The sequence below is a fragment of the Dromiciops gliroides genome, chromosome 4, assembly GCF_019393635.1.
Source record: "Dromiciops gliroides isolate mDroGli1 chromosome 4, mDroGli1.pri, whole genome shotgun sequence".
NCBI lineage: Eukaryota > Metazoa > Chordata > Mammalia > Microbiotheria > Microbiotheriidae > Dromiciops > Dromiciops gliroides.
The window spans coordinates 417126703-417152208 of NC_057864.1; the positions used below are offsets into that span (position 1 = coordinate 417126703).

Below are 25506 nucleotides of genomic sequence, written 5' to 3' on the forward strand. Positions count from 1 at the left end.
GTCTTGGGTCTCAGTTTCCTCATCTGTAAAATAAGTAGATTAATCTTTTTTTTTTTAAGTGAGGCAATTGGGGTTAAGTGACTTGCCCAGGGTCACACAGCTAGTAAGTGTTAAGTGTCTGAGGCTGGATTTGAACTCAGGTACTCCTGACTCCAGGGCCGGTGCTCTAGCCACTGCACCACCCAGCTGCCCCAGTAGATTAATCTTAATCACCTCTAAGGTCCCTTCCTGTTCTAGCTTTCTGATCGATCCCTGAGAGCAAGGACTAGTTCCAATTTTGTGTTTGCATCCTCGGTGTTTGGCATTTTCCCAACAAGGGGAGAGTTGGGCAATCTCCAAGAGTAGGGGACCAAGGAATGACTGTCCTCACATACCCACATCCAGGGAGAAATGAAAGGATTTCATTCCTTGGCTACATGGACATCAAAACGACTTGGGTAAAAAGGAAAAGGATTCCTCTCAACCCAAGGAAGTTCCCAGATTCGAGTGAAAATGTCCCACAGGAAGGGAAAGGGATCAAAGGGATGAGAGCTCACACCATGGCTGTAATGTTGAGAGGAAATCCTGCCTGCAAGCCACCCGGAGTCGACATTTCAGTGCCCAGTGACCACAGCAACGCCTTCAGAACATTCAGGAGGTTGGAGGGCTCTGCTGTCCTGGCTTTGGCCATCACTCAAAACCATAAAAACAAGGGAAAGGAGCCAAGGGGAAGATGAAGCCAAGAGACACGGGTTCCTGAGGGCAAAGATCGACTCCTGGACCGAGATTCTTCTGCTTGGCACCCTGTGGTGTGGCCCTTGTCTCACACAAAGTGGAGAGAGGATGCTCATGCTCGGGCTCTGGGTACAGGCTCCATCGATCCTACAAAGAACCTTGGACCATGATCAGATGTTGTACCAATATCCTCAGAGGGCTGTTGATTTTAGAGGCCCTACAATATATGTGGGTGGGATGGCTCAGCTATTGGAACTGTGAGGTCAGTGGAGAAAACTCTTCTTCTCTGGTGCCTCCCACATTGCTGCTGTTTAATTTTTTTCTTGGTCTTTTAGATTGGGATGTAGGATTTCATCAGCAGGAGGAAACTCCATCCACAGGTGCAGACTGGCAACCCTTATAATTTAGGAACATAGATTCAGAAGCAGGAAGGACCCAAGACATCTAATTGAACCACACTTTACAGATGATGAAACTGAGGCTCAGTCACACAAGTAGTATCAGAGGGAAGATTTGAACCCAGAACCTCTGGCTCTAGAGCTATGTGGTCTTAGAGTGCTGCCTGAATCAGTGATTGATTAAGTGATTTGCCCAGGTCTTCCTGACTTGAAGGCTAGCCCTCCATCCACTGAACCCTTTTGCCACCTCTTGCCTTTTAGAGGCTGCTATGGTACTCTGTTGGTCTTGTTTTCAGGAAGGACCTGGGTTCAAATCCCATCCATGACACTTATTAGCTGAGGCCACTGGCAAGTTTCTTTATTGGTAGAGTAGGGATAATAGTATCTCTAGTGACTATATAGGGGCAGCTAGATGGCGCAGTGGATAGAGCACCGGCCCTGGAGTCGGGAAGACCTGAGTTCAAATCCAGCCTCAGACACTTAACACTTACTGGCTGTGTGACCCTGGGCAAGTCACTTAACACCAATTGCCTCACCAAAAAAAAAGAAAAAGACTATATATCAGAGGGGTTGAAAGTATCCAACATGATGAGGTTTAATAAATACTTAACATTCACTAAATGAATGACAACAATAATGATTTAGCCAGTATGGCATCATGGATAAAAGAATGGCCTTGGAATAAGGAAAACCTAGGTTCAAATCCTGCGCCATTTAAACCCTTGGTGCCCCACAGAAACAAGTCTGCAAATGAGCAGCTGATCTGCATGAGGGGTTGGCATTCCCAAAGAGAAGCATCACAGGCCTAAACCAAAACCATAATGATAATGAGGCAACTAGGTAGCTCAGTGGATAGAGCCCAGGCCTGGAGTCAAGAAGGCCTCAGTTAAAAATCTACACTCTAGGGGGCGGCTAGGTGGTGCAGTGGATAAAGCACCGGCCCTGGATTTAGGAGTGCCTGAGTTCGGATCCGGCCTTAGACACTTGATACTTACTAGCTGTGTGACCCTGGGCAAGTCACTTAACCCCCATTGCCCTGGAAAAAAAAAATCTACACACTAGCTGCGTGAGCCACTGAACAAGTCACCTGACCTGTCTGCCTCAGTTTCTCCATCTATAAAATGTGCATATGGTACTAGTTGATAGGATCAAATGAGAGAATATTTTATAGTTAAATGCTACATAAAAATGTTAGCTATCATGAGGATATGATAGTAATAGACATACTCTTATGGAAAAGGGGAGGAAGTTGTGACTGAGGATTCACAGAACCAGAAGGCATATATTTATTTGTTAGGTTGGTAGAAGCAGGATTTTCTGAGAAGGGCCTAAGGCGCTTTCTGCAGAAACCTGGCCCCATCCCCACCCTCTGGCTACAAACAAGCCAGGGCCTGGTCTAATGCTGCCCGGTGGCAGAGTCGGCCACTACCAACTGGAATGAAAATCCCCAATGGCATGAAATGACAGAAAAGATGACAAATCACAACTGATCTGGAGCAAACCAAAATCAATCACCTGGTGCTGGGCAGTCGGGTTCAGAACAGCTCCTCTTACCCTGCAGACAGGCAGGGCTGAGCCGCTCTCACATGTTCAAAAACATGGTCTGTTTCTCAAGACAAATGGAGCTCCAGGCTCTCAGGTGGGAGCCAAGTCAGGGAGTGGCTGGTATTTTTATAGTTCTTTGGAGCAGCAAAGCTTTGGATTGGGAACCACGAGGCCCTGATCTGATCTGATCTGATCTGATCTGATCTGATCTGATCTGATCTGATCTGATCTGATCTGATCTCTTCTCTTCTCTTCTCTTCTCTTCTCTTCTCTTCTCTTCTCTTCTCTTCTCTTCTCTTCCTCTCTCCCTCTCTCTCCCCCTCGTCCCTCTCCAGTTATGACTGTTTCACCTTAGGCAAGTCTGTTTCTGAGTATCCCACTTATAAAAACAAAAGTAAGGGCATATGCTTATTGGGATGTGTTTATTGGCAAGACTGACAGCAGGAAAGTTTATGCTGTACTTTGAATTCTTCTGAATTAAGAACTCAGGAGTTACCAGAATGTGTTGGGTCTATGACTAAACATACTTCCTTTAAAGTATAACTTGTTATATTTTCACTCAGACTCTCAAAATTACACTGGAGGTCAAAGGGTCATCAAATCTGGAGCTAGAACTCAGAATCTACCTGGTTCAATCCTTCCTTTATTATATAGATGAGGAAACTGAGGCTCAGAGAGTTTAAGCCAAGTTTAGGCCAAGGTAATAAGTGGCAGATTGGGATTTGAACATAAATTCGTTGACTCCAGTCAGTGTTCTTTTGCTTATCACACAAATGTAAAGTAATAGAGTTTTTCAATAACTGCTTTAGGACATATTTAGGACAAATTTCTCAAACTGATCTTTCTTAATTAGATCTGACCATGTAAACTCCCCTCTTTTCCATTCAATGAATTTCTGTGGCTCCCTATTACCTCCAGGATCAAATGGAAAATCCTCTGACATTTGTTGTCGTTCAGTTGTTTTCCCATCATATCCAATTCTTCATGATGTTATTTGGGGTTTTCTTGGCAAAGATACTGGAGCAGTTTGCCATTTTCTTTTCCAGCCCACATTACAGATGAGGAAACTGAGGCAAACAGGGTTCGGTGATTTGCCTAGGGTCACACAGCTAGAAAGTGTCTGAGGCAAGATTTGAATCATGTTGGGCAGCTAGATGGTGCAGTAGATAAAGCACTGGCCCTGGATTCAGGAGTACCCGAGTTCAAATCCAGCCTCAGACACTTAACACTAGCTGTGTGACCCTGGGCAAGTCACTTAACCCCAATTGCCTCACCAAAAAAAAAAAAAAAAAAAAAAGGAAAAAAAGGAAGATTTGAATCATATCTTCCTGATTCTAAGCCCAGTGCTTTATCCACTGTGCTACCTAGCTGCCCCCTCTGGCATTTCAAACCCTTCACAACCTGGCCCTTCCCTACCTTTCCAAGTGTCTAATATTTTACTCCCTTCCATGGACTCGGAGATCCAATGAGACTGACATCCTTGCTGTTCCTCACACAAGACACTCATTCCAGGCATTTTCACCGACTGCCTCCCATGCCTTGAATTCTTCCCCTCCTCCCCTCCACTTCCTGACTGCCTTGGCTTCCTACAAGACCCAGGTAAAATCCCAAGTTCTACAAGAAGCCTTTCCCAACCCCCCATAATGCTAATCCATTTCTTCTATTGATTATCTCCAATTTATCCTTTATATAGCAAGTTTACATATTATTTCTATGCATGTCCAACCTCCCTGAGAGCAGGGACTGTTTATACCTTTCTTTGTATCCCTGGACTTAGCACAATACCTGGCATATAGAAGGTGCTTAATAAATGCTCTATTGACTAACTACTGACCTTAATATAAATCTTGAATACAACATGGTGGCCAAAACTCAGCTGTCGATGCTTATTAAGTTATAGTACACACACACACACACACACACACACACACACACACACACACACACACACACACACAACATGGGTTCACCTCCCAAAGATTTTGGACTTCAAACCAAGGACTTGTACCCACCCTCAGAAGGATACCCTCTTCAGTGAGGAATGCCGACCTCTGTCCAAGGTGGCTTTGGAATCAAAGCTTTGAACTCCAGGCAGGATGACTGTGTGGACCTTGAGTGTTTATTAAGGACTTCCTCAAGATAGGAAGGGGGACTATTAACTGCCATTTCCCCTGTAAGAGTTGGCATCCTGCCCGGGCATCGGAACCTCAAGAGAAGGTGTCTGTACAACTCTTAGAGAAGCAGGTAGCTCTCCATAGTCATCAGCTGCCTTCTGACTTAATGCCTGTGACCATCCCAAGATGGCCAGCTCCAGCTGCCGTTGTTGCCCTTGTTAACTTTCTGCTCATCAACAGACACAAACTGATGCAAAGTGAAATCAGCAGAACCAACAAGACAACATCACAATGACCACCAGAACATAAATTGAAAGAAAAACAACACTCAAACTAAATACTGTATAATTACAATGACCAAGCTTGTCCCCGAGGAAGAGGCATGAGAACGTACTTCTTCCCTTCTATGTAGAGATGGGAGACTCTGGGTGTGGAGTATATAATATTCCATATAATATAATACATAATAAACATACCATATCAGATATCTGGTTGCTGACCTGCTTTTTTAATTTTTTTTATAAAGAATGCTCTCTCAAAAAGAGTAGGAAAGAGGGGCAGCTAGGTGGTGCAGTGGATAGAGCACCAGCCCTGGAGTCAGGAGGACCTCAGTTCAAATCCAGCCTCAGACACTTAAGACTTACTAGCTGTGTGACCCTGGGCAAGTCACTTAACCCCAATTGCCTCACCTCCCCCCCCCCCCGCCCCCCCAAAAAAGAGTAGGAAAGGGCATGTTGGACAAAGTGATATGAAAATATGAAAACAAGAAACTACCAATGATTTTTTAAAAATTATGCTCTTAAGTAGGGGGATGAGATAATTGTTCATCCTAGAAAGAGCTATCACTGCCTCTACTTCTCTCCCTCAAGCCTTTGCAATAATCTGGCTTGTGAGCTCATTATCCAACTGAAAGTACTCTTTCCCGGATCACCAATAATTTCTTAATTGCACACAGCTGCCAAAGTTATTTTCCTAAAGCTCACATCTGACAATGTCACTCCTTTCCTCAATTATCACCAATGGCTCCCTATTGCCTTGGATCAGATATAAACTGTTTAGCTTTTAAAAGCCCTTCCCAACCCAGCCCCCTCCTATCTTTCCTGCCTTGTTATATATTACTCCCGCTCCTGGACTCTAAACTAGTCAAACTTCTCTCTGTGCCTCACATACTACACTCCGTGTCTAGCCTCTCTGCCTTTGTTTGCACTGGCCATCCCCCATGCCTGGAATGCATTCCCTTCTCACCTTTGCCTTACGGAATTTCCACTCTTTTTTCAAGTCAGCTCAAGCACCATCTTCTCTATGAAGCCTTTCTTAGTCCCTGCAGAAAATTGGGCTCTCCCACCCAAACTCTCTTGTTCTTACTAACTTTGTGTGTATTGATTAACATTTATCCCCTTTATCTTTAGTCTGTTTATACTTAAAAAAAAATTTTTTTGGGGGGGGGAGCAATTGGGGTTAAGTGACTTGTCCAGGGCCACACAGCTAGTTAGTGTCAAGTGTCTGAGGCTGGATTTGAACTCAGGTCCTCCTGAATCCAGGACCAGTGCTTTATCCACTGTGCCACCTAGCTGCCCCGTCTGTTTATACTTATATACGTACTTGTTTTCTCCTCCATGAGATTGCAAATTCCTTATAAGTAGGATTGTTTCATTCTTTGTACTTGTATCACCAGTCCCTGTCCCAGTACCTGGTACACAGCATGTGCTTAATAAATGTTTATGGGATGAGCGATCCTCCAATGACAGGCCTTAGCTCCTTCTCAGAGCTATCAGAGTAACACTGGTCTGCATAGGGACTTGGTCTTTTTTCTCCTTTGCTTCCCTGGCACTAATCAAGGGCCTTGTGAAGAGAAGACACCTGATAAACATTAGGAGTTAAATTAGGTACCTCCTCACTAATTTGGAAAGTCGGCTTTCTCAGGGAGCTATCTGCTCTCTGATCTGTGGTGACCACCTATGTGGGCTCTGCTTAGATGATCAGTCCTCCAAGCCCCAAGCCAGACTTTCAACCTGGTAAGCTGGACCCGACCTAGTAGCAACTTGCCTCCCCATCTCTTCCTGAGAATACATGGGGTTCTTCCTCCATCTCTTTTGCTATCTAAAGCAGTTCAGACCAAACACAGCAGCATCTCTGGTATGACTACAGGTGGATGAACCAGGCAGAAAAAAGGACAGTGGCCCTCAGAGAGCCTACCTCCAGAGGACATCATATATTTCACCCGATAGCACCACAGGTAGATGGCTTTTCTAACTGATGGGGGGGGGGCGGGAAAGCCAGGGGTCTTTCTAAAACCAGCTCCAAGAGGCAGAACCAATTGTCCTACTCTAACCAGCCTACTCTGCAAACTCAGAGAAGAGGCATTATCAGGTCTGAGGCTTGTTTACCAAGATCTCCAGGAAATAGGTGCAAGGAATCCCTCTTCTTTTTTCAGAAACTAATGCAGTCCATAGATGCAGAGCTTTAACTTTTAGCTCCTAGCAAGATGCTTGGCCCCAAAAAAGGGACTTGCCCAGTTGATTCAAATGACACAAGAACCGAATCCTTTGGGATCCTTACCTAGATGTTGGGTCCCCTGGCTGAATTGAATGGATTGTAAAGTGATGACAAAGACACATTGAGGCAGATGCACCTTTTCTGTTTGCTTTCAGTGGGAATGGGTGCTAAGAGAAAGTACCTGTTGATAAGTTCTTGAGACAAGAAAGCACGAGTTAGAATGTCTTAGATAGAAGGAGTTACCTGAAGGTGGACTTTTCCCCTCGCCAGTCTTGCAGAAGGCTCTCCTCTTTGACATCTTGGGACAGAGGGGAGTTCTGCCGTTGGGTCTTAGAATAAGGGAGGGTTCCCATATGACTAAATGCGTCAGAAGACCTTATGGGAACGGGTCCTTTTTTCTTTCTCGGGAGGGTCCCATGTATGGACACATCCTGATAGGCATCCGAGCGGGATTCAGCAAGGGGGGACTTGCTGCTCAGAAGGTCCATGGAAGAAGCCAGGGGGAACTGATGATTCACCTGCATGTTTCTGGGAAGACTTGCGAATTTTCCAGCAGCCATCATTGTCAGCCCTAAAGAGAATAAAAAAGGGGAAAACTGAAGTATTGGCATGTCCAGACTTCCTGTGCACAAAAGGAAAGAGCTCTACCATTTCAGAGAATCATAGATTCAGGGCTAGGAGGGAACATCATGGCCAACAAGGCTTACCCCCCTCATTTCACGAATGAGGAAACTGAAGCAAACAGAGGCTAAGTGACTTGCCCAGGTCACACAGCTAGTAAATATCTGAGGCAGTATTTGAGCTCAGGACTTCCCCACTCCAGGTCCAGGATCCTATCCACTAACAAAAATAACATTTTAGAAGCTTCCAAAAGTAGATAAATTAGCAAGCTTAAATGCAGCCACGAAAGTAAGAACTTAGCTATACCTCGAAGTTTTATATCTTCTTTGTGATCTTACAGAAGAGTTCTCTTCAATAGAGGCAGCACCGGATGGTAGACAGGAAGAGTTCAAGTACAACCCCTGACATATGCCACCCATGTGTCTGTGGGCAAGTCATTAGACTCCCGATAGAGCCATAACTAGAAATGGTTTTACTTGGGTTAAAAGGGGGCTTGGAATGGGTATATGAGGAAGCAGTGGTGCAGAGGATAGCCTGGCCAGACTGCTGGTGCCAGGGAAGAGAGTGGTCTGGCCCCTTTTCCTCACTGGGAAGGGAAGGGAAGACAGGCCCAGAAGAGGGAGATGACATGACAGGATCAAGATGGGGGAAGTAGGGTCACATGACAGCATGGACCAGTAGAGTACAATTCCTGAACCTGGAATCAGGAACAGCAGTCACTATTGGAAGAAGCACGTTTCCTGGGGAGGAAGCAGATCCCTCATGCCCTGATGGATATCATGGGGCAAAACCCTGTTTACCCCATGACTGTTACAGCTCTATCTTCCAGCCTCAGTATCCTCATCCATAAAATGAGTATAGTAATATTTCTACTACTTACTTCATAGGGTTGGTATGAAGTCTGAGGGAATTTATTTTTATTTTTATACACACATTCATTGCTATCTATCTATCTATCCATCCATCTATCCATCCATCTATAACTTTACAAACATTAAAGCATTATATAAATGTCATTTATCATTAGCGGGAATAGTAAGTAGACAGTAGAACCTCCATGGGAACAGGTAAAAACATTCAAGCTCATTAGCTAAGGTAGCCAGCATATGTGTTCAGACAGAAAGTCAAAGCCAATGAGAGGGACACAACTGAAGAAAACCCATCATAGGAAGGAGAAAAGTTTATGTTATATCATAAACACATTAGAAAAAGCAGTTCACGTATTTCTCTCAGGAGCCTGTAAAGCCAAGGGTTCTATGTATCCAAAAGATAAAGGGCAGGAGGAGATGACTGAAATTCTTTGGCCACCACAGTGTCTTCATTGGCAGACTCGCCCTGCAGTTAAGCTACCCAGAGAGAGGGGGCAAAACTTTCTTTAGTTCGAAGCTGATGCTTGTAAATAAATCAATGCGCTCTAATTAATGCAGACAGGCTGGGGTCAAGGATCAGGAAGTAGGCTGCTCTCACACAGATCTATGTATGGCTAGGTTTCAGCAGAAATCTGGGGCGGGGATGAGAAGGGGTGGGGGTTGGGGAGAAGAGACACAGGGAGCCGGTGACCTTTTTAGCCCCAAGTCCCACCACCAGGATAGTATCTATGAGGGTCTGTGAGTGCCACTGGCAGCTAAACGGGGGGGGGGGGGGAGAGGGGAATGGAAAAACAGGGAAGAAAGAAGGTGGGAAAAGATGAGAGGAAGAAGAGAGTGAGAAAGGAATAAAAAAAATAGTGAGACACCTGATGGTTTGCAAAAAACCAAAACACTGTTTGCTCAAGGCATTGATGCTCCAGGCCCATTCAACCTCTGCTTATAACCATGGAAATATGCAGGCAGGGGACAAAATTCAGTGAGACCTGCTTTCATTGAGGCATAGCTGGGGGTTAACAGAGGTAGACTATCATTGTTGAAAATATTTATCTAATTGCACATGTATAACCTATATCTGATTGCTTGCCCCCTGAAGGAGGGAGAGGGGAGGGGAAAAAATGAGGGATGGAAGGTGGAACTCAAAACTTTAAATAAAAATGTTTATTATTATTATTTTTTAAAAAGAAAATATTTGGGGGCAGCTAGGTGGCACAGTGGATAGAGCACTGGCCCTAGAGTCAGGAGTACCTGAGTTCAAATCCGGCCTCAGACACTTAACACTTACTAGCTGTGTGACACTGGGCAAGTCACTTAACCCCAATTGCCTCACCAAAAAAGAAGAAAGAAAGAAAATATTTGTTATCATTAAAGATTACACAGAGAAAGGGAAAGGTGGTGTGGGATAGTAAATGCAGAGCTGGCCTGGAAGTCAGGGAGACATGAGTTCAAATCCAACCTCAGACCCTTACTAGCTGTATCACCCTCGGCAAGTCACTTAACCCTGTTTGCCTCAGTTTCCACATCTATCAAATGAGCTGGAGAAGGAAATGACAAACCACTCCAATATCTTTGCCAAGAAAACTCCAAGTAGGGTCATGAAGAGTCCAACAAGATTGAAAAATGACTGAATAATTGAAACCCCTGCCAGGTCACAACCTCATAGGGCCCCAAGCAACTGGCTAAGTAGGTGCTACTCTGCAGTGATAAGGAGTATCATCAGGAGTTCCCCAGGAAAAATTGGAAGAGGGAAATACACAGTTGGTAATCATAATTTTGAATGTGAATGGAATGAACTCTCCCATAAAATGGAAATAGATTGCAGAGTGGATTAAAAAACAGAATCCTACAATATTTTATTTACAAGGAGTTCCCCCAAGAAATCACAGATTTTGCCCCCCCAAAATGATAAAGTAGAAGCCCCCCAATATATTGAGTGTCCCCTCGGTTGAGGATTCATGAAAGGACTCATAAAAGGTAAATGGCTGTGATTTGCCTCACTGGAGGTATATCCCCATTAATAAGATCACAGACCAATTAAGAGTCTATCTGTATAATGTAAAAAAAAAAATAAAAAATAAAAAAATAAAAAAAAAAAAAAAAAAAAAAAAAGAGTCTATCTGTAGATCTTTCAACGTAGCCAGTAAGGCTATGATCTCATCTGAACAGGCATTCCCTTCATCCAGTCCAACAGTGAAGGTGGCCTTCACAAGGGGTCGAAGCTGTATATGCAAAGATACTGCTAACATGTAGATGCATTCACTCACACATACACATATATATATGTATGATATACACGCACACTCACATACATATACAACAGTGTCTGATCAGACTTAGGCAGGGTGGTCCTCAGAGGACAAATACAAATTGTCCATGGAGTCTGTCCCTGAAGCCCTTCTAGCTTGACGTGACTTGTCAGGGCAGGTATTCCATGGTCTTCAGGAAGCCATAGTCCCTTCCACACCAAGATGAAGCAATGGAGACAGGTTGATAATAGAAATTTTATACACACACACACACACCTACTTTGACCCTAAACCTAACAGTCAACAAGCCTTTCTTTCTTTCTTTCTTTCTTTCTTTCTTTCTTTCTTTCTTTCTTTCTTTCTTTCTTTCTTTTTTTTTTTGCAGGGCAATGGGGGTTAAGTGACTTGCCCAGGGTCACACAGCTAGTGTCAAGTGTCTGAGGTCGGATTTGAACTCAGGTCTTCCTGAATCCAGGGCTGGTGCTTTATCCACTGCGCCACCTAGCTGTCCCCATCAACAAGCATTTATTAAGTGTCTACTTATGCATTAGGGACTAAGGTAGTGCTTAGTATGATATAGGGGTACAAAGACAAAAATGAAACAGTCCCAGCCCTCAGAGAGCTTAAATTCTCATGGAAATGACAACGGTAACCGAACATGATACATACAATGTTGATGGATGGTAATCCTAGAGAGGACAGCTCTAGAAGCTTAGGAAACCAGAAAGAATACCCAGAAACTAGGGTGGGGGAAGGGAGAAGAATAAGTATTTCTGTAGCACCTCCTATATGCAGGCTCTGTGCTAAGCATATTACAAATACTATCTCACAGTGCAAGCAAGGGCTTTTAAAGCAACATTTGAGGAGTATAAGCACATACAAAAATTTAGGCAAATCCCCTGAAAATTGAAGATGTGAAACAATTCATCTCCTGGGTGTCAGATTTCCTTGTAACATGAGCATGTCAGCAGAAGAGACAGAAAAATGACTGAATAACTGAAACCCCTGCCAGGTCACTTAACCCCAAGCAGCTGGCAGAGTAGGTGCTACTCTGCATTGGTAAGAAGGGTCATCAGGAGTTCTCTAAGAAAAATAGGAAGGAGGGAAATACACAGTTGGTAATCATAACTGTGAATGTGAATGGAATGAACTCTCCCATAAAACAGAAGCGCACTCAGAGTGGTGTTTCTTTCTCTCTAAAGTGAGGGAGTTGGAGTATGTTATTTCTAAAGTCTCTTCTAGCTTTATAATTCTAATTGTTAGTATAGCTAACACCATTATTTTCCCCCAAAAGGAACTATAAATATGACAAGAAACTCCGCCCCAACTCTGAGCACCTTTTTATTTAGCAATATGGAGTAATAATATTGATAGATAATATTTATAGTAGCACTTTAATGAGCTTTACATATACTTTCTTATTTGATCCTCACAACAACCCTGGAAGATAGGTGATATTATTATCCCTATTTTAAAGATGAACAAAGTGAGGTTGCATAGCAGCTAAGTATTTGGGATAGGATGTGAACTCAAGTCTTTCTGATCTTCAAGATGCCACCTTGCTGACACAGTAGAGAGGGCCCAGCCTTGGACTCAGAAAGACATGAACTTGAATCCTATCATAGACATTTACTAGCTATGGGAATCACTTAACCACTCTCAGTCATAATTGAGGGGTCAGGCTCAAAGGTTGAGAAGCAAAGATCTGGAAGCTCCCTTCTAGCTCTCCCTCTCCACCCATGGTTCTGTTATGTTGCTCTCAAGCACCCCCAAGACAGCTCCCACTTTCTACCTGGTAAGTCGGTAAGACCCATCAAGCACTCCTGGGATGTCGGCACTCACTGTTCTAGATTCAGCTCTTCTCTGAAGGAAGAACACTTGGAAGCTTGGCCCAAAGGACACAGACCAAGAAGGACTTTGCCCTCCAAGAAGCTCACAATCTATGGGGAGGTGGAGGAAGATATGGACGACGAGGAGGAGGAGAAAGGTAAAACAAAAGAACAAAGACAAGAGAGAGTATAGGACAAACCCAAAGATGCAAAAACAGACCTAACCCTCCTCTGTGTGTGTGTGAGACAGAGAGAGAGAGAGAGAGAGAGAGAGAGAGAGAGAGAGAGAGAGAGAGAGAGAGAGAGAATAGAGACAAAGAGAGTAAAGAAAGGAATGACAGAAAGTATAGAGAGAATGGAGAAAGACAAGAGACAGGGAGAGAATATAGAGAATGGAGATAGAATATAAAGAATAGAGAGTAGAGAAAGGAGACAGAGAGGGACAGAGGGCACAGAAAGCTGGTATGGCACTCAGGGGGGTGAGAGGGGATGGGGGGGTGTGGCCACAAGGATACCAGGAACCCACTCCCTGTGCCAGGCACCCTCCATGTGTTCCACGGTGCCTGGCACACTGTCAGCACTTGCTAAATGTTAATCATCATTATTAAAGAAAAAACTGAATCCTTCAACTCCTCCCTGCCCTAGTTGGGATGAAGTCTTTACCCAATATCCTCCCCTACACATACAGACACACACACCACACAAAACCACTGCAGCTGTTAACGCTCTGAGATTATTCCAGTTATCAGCACCTTTCCCTTCCCTGAATGTAAACACTCTTAGGCACTGTCCTCCCTTCAACAAGAAGTCCTGGAATCTCTCAAAAGGTCCCAGTTGGGAGGAGCAGGGCACCCCCACAAGACATCCATTTCTTCAAAGAAACACACATTCCTTACTGTGGTTCCCTCCAGGACAGGAAAACCTGGACTCGGGGAGCAGGCTTTGAATCAAATGTTGAAGCGGGGAAGGCAGGACGGATCCTCTTCTCTTACCATAAACGGATAAAGGCAGAAGAACCTAGATGAAAGAATAAGCTCTGGGGAAAGAGAGGGACCCTGCTGAGCAGGACACCTTGAATTCAAATTCCACAAAAATGACAGGGACTAGAACGAACCTGTGAGTGAAAGTTATGGGAGTTGGGGAGGTAAGCAATGGAGGATGGGAAGGCGGTGAACATTGTTACGGGTGGATTTTGTTTGCTTGCTTTTCCTTGCTCCAAGGGAGAGGCTGATAGGAAGGGGACTATGGGAAATGGCTGGTATAAAAAAGAGCATTGACAAAACCCTCAAAAGGGGGAAAGTCCTGTTGAAGAAGCATTGATTCAGAGAATCAGAGAATTTTCAAGTCAGAAGGGACCAGAGAGATGATTTAATTCAGCCCCCTTGCTTTACAGGAATGAGATTTGAACTCAGGTCTTCCTGATTTCAGGCCTTCCACTCTATCCACTTTATCACCTAGCTGCCCCACCAGTTGTAAGAAACATCTGGAGCCATCTAGTTCTATCCATGCTCCTAAAAGAATACCCACTATGCCATACTGAACAGATGGTCATTTAGCCTATTTGAAAAGACCTCCCTCCAGTGAAGGAAAGTGCATTACTCTCCTGAGATGTGACTGAGGCAGGTAGGTAGTGGCAAATTAAATAGAGTGGGGAGGGGCCTAGAGTCAGGAAGACTTCTTCCACAATTCAAATCTTGCCTCAGACACTTACTAGCTGTGTGACCCTAGGCAAGTCACTTCACCCTGTTGGCCTCAGTTTCCTCACCTGTAAAATGAGCTGGACAAGGAAAGGGCAAACCACTACAGTATATCTCTGCCAAGAAAATCCCAAATAGGGTCATAAAGAGTTGGACACGACTGAAATGACTGAACAAAAGTACATTAAGAGTGGACTCTGAATCATATAATTAGGTAATAATGATGGCTTGGGCTTTTTCCTCAAGTCAAACATAATTAAGTTAACTGAAAAAGGTAGGTTCCTTCAAGTCAGAGATAAGGCTTAAAAATAAAAGTCTATATATAATGTAGATAAAAGATGGCCTGGGGGCAGCTAGGTGGCCCGGTGGATAAAGCATCGGCCCTGGATTCAGGAGTACCTGAGTTAAAATCTGGTCTCAGATACCTGACACTGACTAGCTGTGTAAACCTGGGCAAGTCACTTAACCTCAATTGCCCCGCAAAAAAAAAAAAAAGATAGCCTGGTCAAGCAGACAGAGAGCTGAAACTCTCTGAATCAGGAAGACTGGGATTGGACTGAACAACTGTATTGCCAGGAGTATACCCAACAGTATACCCATCGCTATACAGATGGAATAATAATAGTATTTATACTGCTTTTAAGGTTTGCAAAATGCTTTACAAATATTACCTCATTTGATCCTCACAACCATCCTGGGAGGTAGGCACTATTATTATCCTCACTTTACAGATGAAGTGGGTGACGCAGAGAGGTTAAATGACTTGCCCAGGGTAACACAACTAGTGTCTGAGGCCAGATTTGAACTTAGGTTTTCCTGATTCCAAGCCCAGAGTTTTATCTACCGCACCATCATAGCTGCCTACAAATCACAGGTCCATTCTCCCCACTCCCACCCCCAATACTCAGAAGAACTAGCATTTGAACCGAGGTCCTTTGACTCCAAATCCAGGGTTCCTTCCACTATTACCTCAGGACAATGCAACCTGACAAGAAAACAGGCTGAGGAACCTCAAAAGGGGTTAAAGGGCTTATCCTGGGTGCCCATGTGACTCCAAGTCCAGTGCTTTTTTCCAATACACTCAGGCTGTGACACAATGCCAAGGAATGTTGTGGAACAGAACAACAACACTGCTTTCCATTTTCTGATATTTAAATTTCTCAATAGGAATTGCACCTGGTTTTCTTTTTGACCTTACACTTCATTTTAAGTCACCTGAGTTTCTCGGCTGAACCCACTTACTTCTTTCTACCTTTGAGTACTTGATGATGTTTCTGATAGGATGAAAACTGGGGGGGAGGGTGTTATCTATAGCAAAGCTTCTTAAACTTTGTTCTTGACCCCATATGGGGTTGTGTATCTGAGTGTGGGGGTTGCAAAAAAGTTGGCAACAGTAAAAGGTTATGTATACCCATTTTATATACCTGTATATACCCTGGGTCAAGCAAAAATTTCTCTAGTGAAAAGGGGCTGGGAGTGGAAAAAGTTTAAGAAGCCCTGATCTATAGCTGTGATTCCATCCCAAGAAAAACACCTCTACTGACGCAGATCAACAACTAACCCTTAATGAGAAGCTGAATGACTTGGCCAGGGTCACACAGTCAGTATGCACTGGAAACAGCACCTGAAAGGAGGTTTTCCCTATTTCATTAGATTGCGGACTCCTTTAGGGTAAGGGCTGTCTTTTGCCTCTTTTTGTACACCCAGTGCTGAGCACATAGTAGTTGGTGCTTGATAAATGTTTATTGACCAATTGACCAACTAAAATTCTGACTCACTGCAACTCGGCTCTCAGTAACAAAGACTACAATGGGTCTCATATACATACCTACCTTCTCGTGCATCCCTGGTCCTTGGCTTCCCATAATCTCTCCAGAAGAGTACACATCCAATGTGTACTTTCCTTGATTTCTCTAGACACCATGAGGGTCCCTTTGGAGCACAAAGACTGCCTGTGGACTAGCTCACACTCTTACCATGACCAGCCCTCCTATTTATCTTTTTGATGAATTCTTTGACCCATTCTTGTGTAGAAAGGGTCACAACCTCAACTGTGACCATAATCTGAATCAAATGACTTGTTTTCTATTTGCTTCAAACATCCCACAGAACAGAAGGGCTTCCTTCTCTACCTCCTTCTTCAGACACTGTCACCCCTATGCTGGAATGCCAAGTAGTTTATCTTATCTTCCACACTAGAAGGGGAAAACTTTTATCTGGGAACAATATAAAAGCAAAAACATCAAAAACCAAGGACAGGAGGGAAAAAACCATCGAACACTTCATGGGGATTGGCCAGCACAAGACAAAAAGACTGAATGAGGCAAATCATTCTAGATGTAAGATTTCATCTCTAAGTCCCATGGCTAGCTCTATGTCAACCAGATGGGTGATGTAAGACCTACAGAAGCACTAACTGGTCTCTCTGACTTTGTTTAATTCCAGACCTTGGAAAGCATACAAAGGTCCAAAGGCTTGAAATGTTGAAACAAGAATGAAAGGCGAGAGTGCGCGCATGCACACAGACATACATACACAGAGAAGAAGGTTCAAAGATTTATAATTGATATCAAGAACAAAGGAGAGCGACACCTGTCAAAAGCATGGTGCTACCTATCACCTTGACACTGCCCAACGATCTTGGTTTCGAAATAGCTGGCAGGCCAGGCCTGCTAGCTTTACATAGCATTAGCTTAGTGAAATTAAATGAGAGTTAAATTGGGTTGGCCATCTGCCTGTTTGAACATATCTCTCTCTCTTTTTTTTTTTAAAGGAGATGTTTACAGAGAAAATATGATTATCCTTCCACTCTAGAGCTTATTGGCATATACACTTGAATATAATGTCTTCGATTACCCTTTTTATTCTGGAAATGAACCGTAGTTAACCCTTTAATTCTAGGAAGGAGAACTTAGACCGGAAAGACACGTAGGATCTGAGAACTGGACTATGGAGATCAAGGCAAACCCTCCTTGTTCTTGTTTTTTACAGTTGAGGAAACTGAGGCCCAGAGAGGTTGTGACTTCCATCACTGCAGCAATGCCTACACAATGGAGAGAAGACTGGACCTGGAATCAGGAAGAAGTACGTTTCAGGCTCAGTGGTAAAATGGTGAGAGCACAGGTTTGGAGTCCACAGATCTGGATTTTAATCTCAAAGCTTCTACTTAGTACTAGTAGACTTCAGCCAACTCAAAGAACCTCTCTAAATCTCAGGTTCCTGATATGCAAAAAAGATAGGACTGCACTGGGTGAACATCTCACCCACTTCCAGGTCCCTTCAAGTTCAAACTCTGTGACCCCATGACTTCTCAAACATTAGCTAAGCCTCTCTGAATGTTTCCTCATTTGTCAAATGGGAATAATGACTGGATTTCTTATCTTGCAAGGTGGCCATGGGACCTAAATGAAATGAATCCCAATTAAAATCGACAGAAATGTCTATTTTTAAATTTTGCCCCAAGCAGCTAGAGAAGGTAGTACAACCATCCTTTCTAAATTAACATATACATTAAAAACTTATACAGGGGGCGGCTAGGTGGTGCAGTGGATAAAGCACTGGCTCTGGATTCAAGAGGACCAGGGTTCAAATCCGGCCTCAGACACTTGACACTTACTAGCTGTGTGACCCTGGGCAAGTCACTTAACCCCCATTGCCCAGCAAAAAAAAACAAAAAAAAAACCCAAAAACAAAAACAAAAACAAAAAAAAAACTTATACAAATTGGGGGCAGCTCAGTGGCACAGTAGATAAAGCACTGGCCTTGGATCCAGGAGGACCTGAGTTCAAATTTGGCTTCAGACACTTGACACTAGCTGTGTGACCCTGTGTGTGGGCAAGTCACTTAACCCTCATTGCCCCAATACAAACAAACAACAACCTTATACAAATTGTTTTTACATGCAATTAGGGGGTTATTTTTATTTTTAAAATAGTATCCCATATGATCCTCACAAGAGCCAAAAGGGGTAGGTGCTATTAAAAAAAGAAAGAAAACAAAGGCAAAAGACAAAAACAAACCCTGAGCTTTACTGGAGGTTAGAATTAAAGGTGTATACCTTTAAGAACACTCCATTTTAAGCAGGCTTATAAAGTCTAGCCAAGAGATTAAAATGCTAGTAATCCCACCTCACAGTTTATGGATAGATTATACTTCAAGCAGTATAAAGTTATTAGGATTAGCCTTCACTTGACAAACGGGCTTCTCCTTGAATTCGGAGAATATGGATTTCAATTAATTATCCTGAAAATGTGAAGGCCAGAACGTTAAATTCCTTAGACCTTGGGGGTGGGAGCTGCTTAATATTATCATTAATACTTAATATGAATTCCGTAGCATTTTAGACTGCCGCTGCCTCCCCAACCACTCACTCAACAATGGTTTTCCGAGTTAATTATTCCAATTTAAAATTCACACTGATCTTGGCTGTGGAGTCCTTCCCTCTTCTTCCCAGATCTTATTTCAGTCACAGCCTTAATGAATGTGAGAGAAGAAAAGAGGGAGGGGTAGCATCAACTCTCAATCTGACCTTGCCTCTTTAAAGCCAGATAACCCCATTTCTTTCCCTTGGAGAAATCTGCAAAGCTGGGAGATAGTAGGCACGATTTAAAAGCCTCTTCTTTAAAAAAAAAAAAGAACAGATTTACATTAATTCATTTGCTGAGCTGGATCAAAAGAAGGCAAAAGGTTACTCAGAAGCTTCTTCCCCTTTTGCCCTCCCCCTTTAAAAAAAAAAACTGAAGTAGATGAATTAACGACCAGAATGAAATTCCAGGAAACAATTTCCACCACCTACCACCCCTAAAACAGCCCGATTAGAACCCGTGAACCTCGGTAGATGCTTCTAGACAACTGACCTTCCCACCCGGGGTACTATGCAATCTTGAAAACTTTGCCGAGTGTCAGTTGCTTAACTGTTGGGAAAGATGGGCTCAGATCTTGCTTTCCTTTCCAGACCAGCCCCCACCCCTCTCCCCCTCCCTTTCCAGACACTGAGGGACCCACACAACCGGCTATTCATTCTTTTCCTCAACAAAGAAAAAAGAAGCAGCAAAAGTTGTCAACAGCTTACAAGGCAGGCTCCCTCGCTTTCTTTGCAAACTTTCCAAGAGATTAGTAGAGAAATTTGCCTCCTCCCAACTCTCGGCTTCCAGCTGAGCTCTTTTCAATTCGTCTCATCCTTCCCTCCCCACCCCCACCCCAACCTTCTGAGCTGCATTTGATAAAATAATCCTGGCAACCCCCCCCACCCCCCCCCCCCCCAGGAAACAAGGGACGTGGGGGGCAACACAGATACTTTTAGGGGAGAAAAAATTTTCTGGAAGAGGGCAAAAGAGAAGCCCCCCAGTGCCGGTCCCCGTCCTAGTCCCCCTCCCTCCTGCATTCTAAATCATGCCTTCAGCAACCCCCCCAGTGAACCCAGACAAAGTGCCAGCCCTGGCAGCCACATGGGCAAAGGATGCTTCGGAGCAAATTGCTGGGCATCTATCTGCCCGACTGCAGCGACACCCCGGGGGTTATCAGAGGCCGGCCCAGGGCTTTCCCGAGGGCTACGGGAATTCCTGCCCCGACTTCAGCCCGGTCTTCTGCCCCTCTGGCAACTTTGTTTTTAAAAACAGAAGGGAGAAAGAAAAGAAAACTCAGCCCCCAAGTTGAGCCCCAAGGTTTCCATGCGGTGAAACTAACCTCAGCCAGTCCTGCCCGGGACGAGGCTGCTTACAGCTGCTTTTAGTTGGTCTGGAGCCCTCGGAACAATAAGCCGGAGCCCCCGGCGCAAGAGAGAGGAAAAGCTGCGTTCGTCCGCTCCCACACGCACACACGCACACACTGGCAGCTGGGCTCTCTCCGGCCTCTGCTAGACTTCCCTGCCGGACGCACGTCTAGGACCCCCGCGCGTTCTCGGTCCTTCCCTCGCTCGGGTTTTCGGTTCAGGGCTGCGAACTCTTCATCTCCGAGGCGGCGGGGCTGCCGCAGGAAGCCGAATCCCGAGAGCTCCGCGGGCGAGATCCGTTCATCCTCCGAAGTGGGGGATCCCGGGGCCAGCGGCTCCCGCAGCGCCCAAGCTGCCCTCCCCAACCCGGCTCGGCACAGCGCGCTCGCCCGGAGCTCCGAGGACAGCGAAGGCGCGGCTCTTGGAGAGCTCTGCCCGAGCTCCGACTGTCACGGGCCGACGCTCCCGAGCTGGCTCCCCGGCTCCACCCCTGGGGAGGCTGCCGAGGCGCGCGCCTCTGGGACCCCTCCCTCCCCCGCACCCCTCAACATTTACATTCCATGACCTCGCCTTGCCCTTTGAGGCTCGGATTGGAGAACCGGGCGCTCACCGGGGCCCTCGCGTGGAACTGCAGCTTCCTAAACGACCACTCTCCAGTGGGCGGCTCCCCAAGACAGTTCGGTCGGCCGCTCCACCTGCCTACCTGCTTGTCCTCTATCCCAGATCTCTCCGGCTCATTTACGGACACTTGGCTAACTCTGTAATTAAGGAGTATGCAGCCTGAAGGCGGTGTCGTTATAGTGGCCAAGCTTGTCCTAGGAGAAGATTGAAGAAAATGCAAGTCCTCGACCTCTTTGCTGAGGTGGGGGACTATGGATGTGTAATGCGGCAAATCTGTCGTATCTGTTTAATGGGCAGATTGTGTTGAACTGATTCAAACCCCCCCCCCCCCAGGCCTTTTAATCTTTGTATGAGAGAGGCTCTCTGGGGAAAGGAAGAAAGAGGAAATGAAATGATGAAACAAACTACAAAATCCAGTTCCTAAATAGAGAGCCAGGAGCATACTGAGTGCTTAATAAATGCTTTTTCATTCATTCATTCAACGTAAGATGATAAAACAAAGCATATTGAGTCCCTGGAGACTGTAATTCATGGGAACAGAAAACAAACGAACCACTGATCAATCAAGTACATTCTTCCCTCCAGCCTGGACACACATCCTTCACTGTTTAATGAATTGAAGTCAAGACACGGAAAACCTTTGCTGTCTTGACCTCTGTTTGTTGTAGTAAAAAGAGGAGGGGGATGGACCCTGAGAACAGATACTGTGGGAGCTCTGAAAACAGGTCTAGGTTGTACTCAGATCTATAAAGTTCTAAAGGCAGCTTACTCAGCTAGCTCAGTTTCATCATCCCTGAGAGAAAGTTCACCCACAATTTTTGACCTTTTATCTATGGGGGCAGAGCACCCTGTAATCCAAAAGAGCACCTGGGCACTTACCCCAGCTCTATACTAGTTGTGCAACCTTGGGCAAGTTATAGAAACCTCTCTGGGCCTCATCTTCATCTATCAAATGAGGGTATTGAACTTGTTCAGTAGTGTCTTTTTTTTTTTTTTTTGGTGGGACAATGAGGGTTAAGTGACTTGCCCAGGGTCACACAGCTAGTAAGTGTCAAGTGTCTGAGACTGGATTTGAACTCAGGTCCGCCTGAATCCAGGGCTAGTGCTTTATCCACTGTGCTACCTAGTTGTCCCTATAGCAGGAGTTTAATAAATGTTTGCTATATGATTGAATTGAATGGAATGCTTTGCTACTCTGCTCCACTCTATCCTAAATCATGGAGTACTGTAATCAAGTATCAGATCTTGGGAAAGGCCAGAAGGGTTAGCTCTCCCTAGATGAAGTAGCACTCCTGGGTTCCTCTGTCACCTGTTGAAGCAGCTCCCCATAGACCATCAAAACCAGAATGGATGGGAAAGCCACCTCTTGGGGGGGGGGGGCTCTTAAGCCTGTTGGCTCCTTCTCCAAATAATGTTTCTACATGCATAAAATAAAATAGATGAGAAAATACAAACAAAAGCAATTATATCAAAATAAAGTTAGAATTTTTTAAAAAATTTATGAACTCCAGGTTAAGAACTCCTGATCTAGTCTAACACCCTCATTTTACAGGTGGAGAAGCTCAGGCTCAGAGATGTTGTGATTTGCTCAAAGTCACATGGTAAAGAAACCAAGCAACAGGCATAGATGAGGGCCCTCTTTACAGGGTGCTTCTGAAGGTCATTGACACTCATCAATTACCCCAGAGTACACCATCCCAGGTGGTGTCCCAAGTGTGGGATGGATCGATGAAAATGTAATGGCCCGAAGAGAATCCATAAACTTATATGCCCACACATTTATTTAAGTTTTTTGCTGAGTGGATTTTTAGCCTTCTTGCCAGTATTACTTTGGAGGAAAGTAATAATGATAATGAATAGAGCAAGGGGGAAAAAGCCAAACACAGAAGAACTTAGATCACTAAACAGTAGAGGGGAAAAAATCTTACAGGGCAGTTTAATAAATGTCATTTAAAGGGGGTGGCTAGGTGGCGCAGTGGATAAAGCACCGGCCCTGGATTCAGGAGTACCTGAGTTCAAATCCGACCTCAGACACTTGACACTTACTAGCTGTGTGACCCTGGGCAAGTCACTTAACTCCAATTACCTCACTAAAAAAAAAAAAAAGATTCATTGACTGAAATTTCAAAGGGCAATGGACTGCTCACTCTTCTCTCTCTAAACTGAGGGCAGATTTAGAGGAGATTGACAGGAAGGATTTAGGGTGGACACCAAGGGTTGTGAGACTCTGAATTCGTTTCCATGGTTCATGAATCATAGATGGTTTCTGTGGGACCGTGCTTGGATGCAGAGGTTTGGACAAGATGACCTCAAGATCCATTCTAGCCCTATGATTCTATCATTAGTCAATGGTTGACAAAAAGGGAATATTGAGTTTTACTTGCCAATGTATGGAAACCTCATTGGCCTCTGTGTAGCCCATCAGTCAACCAACAAAGCATTTTATTAGGTACCTACAAAACATTAGGCACTATGGATATCAAATACTCAAATAGATCTGTGCAGATCTCAGTCCATCCACTGCAACCCATCCCATTTCACTCTTGTCCTTGGCCTCTCATAAATGGTTAAGGAATCTACCCAGAGTGCGGGAGTCCTTCCCTGATTTCTCTTGACATCAAGAGACCACATTTCATCCCTAGCCCTCACCACTTGAAAAGCCCAACTTCTCTTCCTCTCACACATTTCCTTAGTGACATCTTTTACTCCTTCAAAGTTCCTCCTTGGTTATATGTTTTTACTTGCTTTGCCTTCCACCATGCTCTTCCTTCACTGCATTCTGTGTGATAAGCAGTTTCTTTGGAGACTGTTGTGTCCCAGTTTCTCAGGGCAACACCAGTGGGGACACAGGAACAAACAACCGAAAAAAAGAAAACAAAAAACCAACCAACCAACCAAACAGTTCTTGGCCCCTTAGGGCCACGTGGTTGCTACTCAGCCCATACAATAATTCAAGACTGCTTCAGCTGCAAAGGGAGAGTGCCTTATGTCTATAGTCCAAGAAAGGCAGGAATAAAAATAACTTCCATTTCTATAGCACTTCAAAGTTTCCTCACAACTCTCTGCTATTAGTAGTATATGTATCAAAATCATCCCCATTTTACATATGAGAAAACTAAGGCCCATGGAGGCAAATGAACTTGCTTATGAGCAAAAAGCTAGTAAGTGTTGGAACTGGGGTATTGGACTCCAAAGACTCCTACATTCTTCTTTTTTTTTTTTTAAGTGAGGCAATTGGGGTTAAGTGACTTGTCCAGGGTCACACAGCTAGTAAGTGTTAAGTGTCTGAGGCCGAATTTGAACTCAGGTACTCCTAACTCCAGGGCCGGTGCTCTATCCACTGCGCCACCTAGCTGCACCAGGCTCCTACATTCTTGTCTACCCCAGGGTGTCTCTCAGAGTTACTGAGCCAGGATAAGAATAGAAAAGCTTCATTTTGTAACTTGGGTCCGTTTGACTCAAGTGGAACCCTCTGAGTACTCAATAAGTAGGAAATTGTCATTTGAGAATAATAATCACAGTAAGAGCCCACATTTATGCAGCCTTGAAAATAACGAAGTATGGAGGCATTCTCTCAGTTCCCCCTATGACACCGAGTCATTCTGTAACCAAGGCACCTAACTTCTCTGTTGTTGAGTTTCCCCATTTGCCAAACAATAATAATGCTCCCTGTCTTCTTCCCCTCCCCTCCTTCCCCCCTCCTCACTAATTTACCCATTTGGTAGATAATCACAGAATTTCAAGGATGAAAGAGACATCAGTGGCCATGGATTCCAACCCTAGCTGAGTAAGAATCTCATCTATAATTGTACCCAATAAATGTTGGTCTGAGATTTTCTTCAAAATCTTCCAGGAGGGGGGACCCACCACTGCTTCTTTTTTTTTCTCTTCTGTTTTTTTTGGGGGGGGCGGGGCAATGAGGGTTAAGTGACTTTCCCAGGGTCACACAGCTAGTAAGTGTCAAGTGTCTGAGGTCGGATTTGAACTCAGGTCCTCCTGAATCCAGGGCTGGTGCTTTATCCACTGCACCACCTAGCTGCCCTCCACCACTGCTTCTTGAGGCAGCTCATTCCAGTTTTGGACAGTTCTGATTATTAAGTTTTTTCCTTATGTCACTACTAAACCTGCCTTTTTGTGACTTCTACCCACTCTTCCTAATTCCCAGGACCCTCTAGAGTCAAATGGAATAAAGCTTAACCTTTTTTCCACATGGCATTCTTTCATATATTTGAAGACAATTATCGTGTCTGGCCAAGTCAAATTTGGAAGAGTTGGGAAACATCCAGATTCAGAGAGGCTTAACCCACAGCTCATTTCCCAACTTTCCCCCAATCCTTGGCATACTTGTAAATTTCAGTATTTGCTATGACACAGATACTTAGTGATAGGAAGAAAAAAAGTAGGGATGGAGAGGGGACGGGTAGGGAAAGCATTGGCTCTGAAGTTGGAAGAGCTGAGTTTGAGCCTCAGTACTGGCATTTACCAGCCTTGTAGCTCTGGGCAAGTCAGTTCCAGCTCTCACAGCTCAGTTTTCTCATCTATAAAATGATAATAATTTTACAATCATTGAGAAGTCATGAGGCATAATATTCTATAGAAATCCATAATATGATCCATAATATTCTATATAAATGAGAGTTATTGCACTA

General features: G+C 44.4%; 1 protein-coding gene across 1 annotated transcript in view; it reads right to left on the bottom strand.

Moving 5' to 3' along the window:
• Window positions 1-20675, bottom strand: part of BCAR3 (BCAR3 adaptor protein, NSP family member) — a 166611-nt gene extending 145936 nt beyond the window's left edge. Inside the window, 2 exon segments of the mRNA XM_043964167.1 lie at window positions 7511-7838; window positions 20212-20675. Of these exon segments, the coding sequence (XP_043820102.1) occupies window positions 7511-7830 (320 nt within the window). The 5' untranslated portion in view covers window positions 7831-7838; window positions 20212-20675.
• Between the last annotated feature and the right edge of the window lie 4831 nt (window positions 20676-25506).